General features: G+C 47.4%; 1 protein-coding gene across 1 annotated transcript in view; it reads left to right on the plus strand.

Moving 5' to 3' along the window:
- Positions 1–6,059, plus strand: part of EXOC4 (exocyst complex component 4) — a 314,358-nt gene extending 308,299 nt beyond the window's left edge. The window contains exon 18 of the mRNA XM_063397129.1: positions 4,833–6,059. Within this exon, the coding sequence (XP_063253199.1) occupies positions 4,833–5,070 (238 nt within the window). The 3' untranslated portion in view covers positions 5,071–6,059. The remainder of the gene's footprint in view (positions 1–4,832) is intronic.
- Positions 6,060–6,639: the final 580 nt, after the last annotated feature.

The raw sequence follows: 6,639 nt of genomic DNA on the forward strand, positions 1-6,639 counted from the left end.
AAAGGGAAAATAATTGGATTTGCTAACGAGGCTGTCTCTAATTAGAAGGCGAAGCTTGTGCCCTTTTGAATAAATACACTTGTTTTTCTTGCCTGGCTCTGTACCTGATCAGAGCCCTGTGTGGGTACTGAGCAAGGGGTGAGGGCTTCCTGTCTCATACTTTATCCTGCCTTGGATAAATGACTTTATTTTCATTATTCTTCCAGCTTTTTTAAAAAAAAACCCGAATATATCCTTCCATCCCTTGATTATTTATTAAGGGCTGTGATCTGCAGAGCTACCACAGAGGCGTGAAGCACCCCTGTACTCCAATTTCACTTTTATTTCTTCCTCTCCTGCTCTGTTTTCTTTCCCAAATCATTTTCCCTTTTATTTCTTCCTCTCCTGCTTTGTTTTCTTTCCCAAATCATTTTCCCTTTTATTTCTTCTTCTCCTGCTTTGTTTTCTTTCCCAAATCATTTCCCCCCTTGGAAATTCGCACATTTTAGGTTTTTAAGTGGGGTTTTTTATGTTCTTGTGGTGGCACAGCCCCAGAGCAGCCTGTGCCACGTGTGGTGATGGGGCAGCTGCTTCCAAGGGGCACAGAGGAGATGGAGATCACAGTGACAGGAACATTTTTGGCCTCATTTCGGGTTTTTTTCAGTCCATGGAGCCATGCAGGGGCTTTTCCTCATCCCAGGCACGCAGGAGAAGTGTCCAGGTCTTGGTGTGGTGCCTGAGAGGAGCTGAGGTTGACCAGAACAGCAAAACCATCTCTGGTGTGAACTCCCCAAAAGCCCTTCGGGTTCTTCTGGAGGCACAGAAGGAACATTCCTGTTGCTGTCCCCAGAACTGCTCGGGGTTAATTGAAAATCAAGGAAGAAATCTGAAGAAAAGTCAGTTTACATTCCCCGGTGGAATGGTGTCCTGAGGGTGATGTCCCTAATTTTAGGGACAGGATGAGCAGTGGTTGGAAAGTGGAACTGGATCCATCCCTGGGAGTGTCCAAGGCCAGGCTGGATGGGCTTGGAGCAACCTGGGATGGGGAAGGTGTCCTGGTTGGAATCTGGTGATATTTAAGGTCCCTTCCAACCCAAACCATCCATGATTCCACGAAAAGCCACGATGCTGCTGTCACCTCCCATCCCTCTTTTCCACCTCTGGAGATGGGACCAGCAGCTCCCACGTTTGCAGATTTTTGATTTAAATGCTGCTCACTGCTGCGTGTGTGTGCAAACATCCCCACAGCCTTCACGAGGTGCAGAAATTACAGTAATTGCTGCTTTACCTGGATTTTCCTTCAGTGTTCTGAGATTTCAAAATTACCTTTGCAAACTCCTGGCTGGAACTCATCTCTCCTGCCCTATAACCATGCTCAACTCTTCCCCATTCCCACCTCTAATAACTCCAAAGGGAAAAATGTCCCATGGGATTTTCCTCTTGGTCAAGCCAGGCCTGAAAATCCATTTCTTGTGCATTACTTGACTGAAGTCACCTAATTTCTTGCTGTTTTTCCTTCTTTGTTTTACTCAGTCATCCCCCTCTATATTTAAATGTCATGGTTCCACCATCGTCTTCAAATATCAAAATTGAGTGATTTCATAACCACAGCTTTTTTTATCATTTTCAGTTTCTTGCTTGTCATGTCTGGTGTTTTTTCATAAAATCACAGAATTTGGGTTGGAAGGGACCTTGAAGATCATCGAATTCCAATCCCCTGCCACGGGCAGGGACATCTTCCACCACCCCAGGGTGCTCCAGTCTGACCTGGGACACTTCCAGGGATCCGAGGGCAGCCACAGCTGCTCTGGGAATTCCATCCCAGCCCCTCCCCACCCTCATCATAAAATCTTCCTTCTGTCCTGTCTCCCTCTCCCCTCATTTAGTTTTTATCCAGATTTTCCGTAAGTGCTTCCCACTTAACCTTTGTGACTTTGCCATTAGAGCAGCAACTCCAAAGCGCCTCCCTAATCCCCCAGAAGAGAGGGAGATAAGGGACAGAATTTATATTTCTCCTTTTTTTTTTTTGTTGTTCCCTTTGGCTAACTTAGCGCCCAGACTGGAATTCCGGCCCCATGAATTCCTTCCTAACACAGAGCAGGAAGGAATAATTAAAGTGGGATCCTTTATTTTGAAACATCACACCAGGGTCCTCCTCTGAAGAACAGATCAAGTCATTCTCAGGGAAATCAGGATTTCATTTGGAATTCACCTGGCCACCTTTTGGAAACTTTTTATTTTTGTTTGGGTTAGAGGTGAACATTAGCATTTAAATGGAGAATGGTATTAATAGCCCTCAGAGGAGCTGGGCTCATCCTGATTGCCTTTCCTGAGATTTTTTTTTTCCCCTAAATGAGAAAACTTCTTAATTTTTATTCTCTTTCTCCAAGAACAGAGTTCAAGAGACCATTTTTTAATACGGATATCTGTGGATATATAAGCTCAAAATGCCTCCTTGCAAAACGGGTTCGTGGTTGGCAATTTGCTGTTTTCTTTCAAAAGTGCTGCTTAAAACCCAACAAAATGAACTGGTTTGGGGGTCAGGTGGATTCTTCACTTTTCGTTTGCCCTTGGGATGTTTTTCCCTGCAGCTGGGACCCGTTTCCATCCCATTAAAGGGATGTGGAACCTTCCCTGTCTGCTCTCAGCCCAGAGCTGTTCCTCGTGTCATCGTGGATCTTCCAGGGGCAATTCCAGATGGATAAAAGGAGCAGGGAGAGTTCAGTTTTGTATTATTTGTTCTTAGTTTTGTCCTAAAAAACACCCAAAAAATTCAAGGCAGCTTTGGACCCAATCCCACGGCCAGTGGTCAGAGGAACAGGCCCTGCGTGTCTTGGTTGGGATGTGAGTTCATTGCATGAAAAATGGATTTTATTTTTTAAAGAATTAACAAATCCTTGTCATCCAAACCGTCAAAATCAGTTAATTATCCTGTATGAGCAGGACATTAATGATTTGGGATCCCTCAGGCTGTCCTTCACTCCTCATTCCCCAAAATATGCCACCAACACTAGAGCTGGAGGCCAGTGGAGGAGTTTTTTTGCCATCCTGAAGAGCCAAAGGCTTGGAGCAGATTAATTCTCCTTGTAAAGAGCAGCTCTTATTCCACAGGAATTCGGGAGAGATGCTCCCTAAAGAACCTGTCCCATGTTTTTGTGTGTAGAATCTCTCCAGTCAGACCAGCCCAGCGAATCCCGTGGGTGCTTTTCAGCAGGACACAAATAAGTGAGAACGGAGGGTAAAATGAAAATGAAATTAAATGAAAGCATTTCTCTGTTGGGATGAGTCCCTTTGTTCCTATCAGCTGCATTCCCACAATCCCAGAATGAGCTGGGTTGGAAAGACCTCCAGGATCATCCAGTGCCACCCCTGCCATGGCAGGGACACCTTCCACCATCCCAGGTTGCTCCAGCCTGGCCTTGGACACTTTCAGGGATCCAGGGGCAGGGAATTTTCCTCCAAAGCAAAAAATCCCAAAGTGATAGAGCACCTTTAAGGAAATAAAAGGCAAAAAGGACTAAATGTGCACAAACTGCTCACTGGACAAGCCCAGCAGCACGGCCCCATCTTCTCCTCACGGCTCCTTCCTGCCTCACCTGTCCTAAATCCGAGCTGACTGAAGAATTCCTGCACCTCACAAACACGGGATTCATCTGTCACTCTCCTCAGGATCAGATTATTTTTTAATTAAAAATTTCCTCTAAAATAAAAGGGGAGCAGGCGAGGCAGCAGGGAAGGAGCACAAGGTGTGCATTTTTAATTGGGTGCAATTAAAAACCTGCCGCTCCGGCATGGCAGCGCCCGCGGCCAAGCCCGATTTGCATGAGTAATTATTCACTCCATTACAGAGTCTGCTCAACTTTGCCTTCCTTGTCTTTGAAAGTATTAATAAATATTGATCAGACACTCTCCTGTTTGCCTTCGCCCAAGCAGCTCTGATGGACTCAGCCTCTGATGTTATCAAATAATGAAATATGAAAGAGGGAGCGGGCTGAGCCTCTTGTTCTGTGATTTTTTATTTAGGCTCTTCATTTTCCTTTCACAAGTGTGTTTGTCCCTGCCATTAGAAACCCTCTTTTGATTATCAAGAGGTGGCTGAGGAAAGCGAGTTGTAAAGGATGGAGGGAATAAACAAACGGAGGACAGGTGAGGGGAATCTGCTGGCCAACTGCTTTGTGTTTTTAAGGCTGAAGTTTAAAACTAAGGAAAAGAATTAAAAGTTATCAAAAGGTCAGTCTGTCATCTGGCAAATAGGTTAATAAATAATTATATGGGTTTAGCAAACCTAACCAAAGAGCCAATTTAGCCCCCCAAGCTTTCTTTTGGCTTTAACGTGGGCACAGCCGAGCACAGGGAAGCTGATTTACCATTCCCAGATCATCAGCCTGGGCAGGAAAAGCTTCCAGGGCTCAGCCATGAGGTGTCTGTGGGGAGGAGATCAAAGCAGGGTGGAGCTGGATGGGCTTTAAAGTCTCTTTAAAGACTTTCTGTGAGTCTCAGTAATGGGGATTTCTGTCACTTTGACTTTAGGACCTGCCCACGTTGGGCGCAAGATGCCCAGGGATCCCTGGCAGTGCCCAAGGCCAGGCTGGACAGGGCTGGGAGCACCCTGGGGTGGTGAAAGGTGTCCCTGCCATGACAGGGAGTGAAACAAGAGCTTTAAAATCCCTTCCAACCCAAACCATTCCGGGATTTTAGGACGATGTTCAGCGGGAAGACGTCTGCGCTTTGTTCAGCTCCCTCTGCTCGTGGCACTGCTGAATAAATAATTTTGCAGTTCACGGAGTTCTGCAAAAGGCCTGTCCCACCCAGCAGCAGAGCTGACCGTGGTGTTTTTGTCCTTCCCTCTGCAGGCAGTACTACGAGATGCTCTACAACACAGCGGACGAGCTGCTGAACCTGGTGGTGGACCAGGGCGTGAAGTACACGGAGCTGGAGTACATCTACGCCCTGAACCTGCTGCACCGCAGCCAGACGGGCGTGGGCGACCAAACCACGCAGAACATGAGGCTGCAGCGCCTCAAGGAGATCATCTGCGAGCAGGCTGCCATCAAGCAGGCCACCAAGGACAAGAAAATCACCACCGTGTGACCCCCTCTGCCACCCGCGGCCGGAGGGCGGCACCTCCGAGTCCTTTTGTTGGTTTTGGGGTGGGGTTTTTTTTCTGTTTTAATCAAAGAAAAAGTGGAAATCTTCTGGGCATGGTGATGAGGAGGGAAGTGCCATGTGAGGTTTGGGGTTGGGGTGGTTTTGATGTGTATCCTCTAATGCTTCTTTAATGTTCTCCCAAAAGTGATTCCATATCCGGAACCCCGGTGGGGTTTGGGGTGGGATATTCGGCTCTGCTCTGCTGCTGCTGCTTTGCCTTGAGATGGAAAGGGAGCTGAGGGGTGGGAAAAGGGAAAATTTGGTCTTGGAAGTTCACACCACACTAAATGATCAGCACCCTGCCAGTCGGTCCCACACCTGCTGATCACAGGTGGGATCTCGATGGTTTGGAGGTGTTTTTTGGACCTCTGCTGCTGCTGTCTCCATGTCGCACCCACGTGAAGTTTTTTGCTGTTTCCACTGCTAAAAGATGCTCAAAGGTTTATCCCTTCAGGTGGTGATCTTCTCCACGTGGGAGGTGACACGGGACCATTTGTTTCTACTCCTCCTCTTCCATTATCCCGGAGCCATCTGGCGCCAGCTCCCGCAGCGCCGGGCGGATGCAGGAGAAAATTGCCGATATAAAATAACAAAACAAACTTCCTTCTCCTGCTCTGAATATCACCTCTGAGTCCTCCCAGCTTCAGAGATGTTTTGTGCACTGGAAGGACAAGGCAGGGTTGTGTAGCTCAGCACCAATGATCAGCAAGGGGTAGGAGGGCACAAAATGCAGGGTCTGAGGCACATCCAATTCTGCCCTGCCTTGACCCTCTAAATCCACCTGGCAAAAAGTTCCCAATTCCCCCAAAATCAGAATCCACTGCACTTGTGTTTCCCAAGAAAACTGGGTTTCCTGTGCTGAGAAAGGTTCTCTCTGAGCTGTAGGTGCTTTGTGTGTCACCCTTGAAATTGCAGAATTAAAGGATGTGTAAAGGCTCTGGTGGCTTCTCTGGCTGTTTTTAAGAGCTGTCATTCCTGGGGTATTTAAAGGATTCCTTTCCAGGCCCAAATTCAGTGTCCTCCAAGGCTCCATCAGGGGGGAAATGATTTTCGGAGTCATTCAGTCCAACCCTCAGCTACCTCAGACAAACCCTGGACACTTCTCACCATCCATGGAAGAAGCAGAACCCACCAGTTCTTGTTGTCAGGAGTTTTCTGAGGGTTTTTTTTTCCTCATTTTATTCATAATCCAAATTTTTCTCCTGTCAGTGTTGGCCGTTAACTGCAGGAGTTCCTCCCTTTCCCTGGTGGGTTTGCAGGAGGGTGGAGAATTCCATGAGGGAGGGTGATGGGACGTTCCTGGGATCACAGATCTGCGTCCACCTGCTCAGAATGGTCCTGGAAAGGTCTTGGAATGCTGGACATTCCCTCCCCAGACTTTGGGAAAGGGAAAAGGAGCTGCTTGGTGCAAGGAAATCCCATTCCAGACCCTTTGAGGTGTGGGGGTGATGTGTGAGGAGCTCTGAATTCAGACTGGGCTGCCGTGGCCTAGTGTGCAGCTGGTTAATTATT

The sequence above is a fragment of the Prinia subflava genome, chromosome 4, assembly GCF_021018805.1.
Source record: "Prinia subflava isolate CZ2003 ecotype Zambia chromosome 4, Cam_Psub_1.2, whole genome shotgun sequence".
Taxonomy (NCBI): domain Eukaryota; kingdom Metazoa; phylum Chordata; class Aves; order Passeriformes; family Cisticolidae; genus Prinia; species Prinia subflava.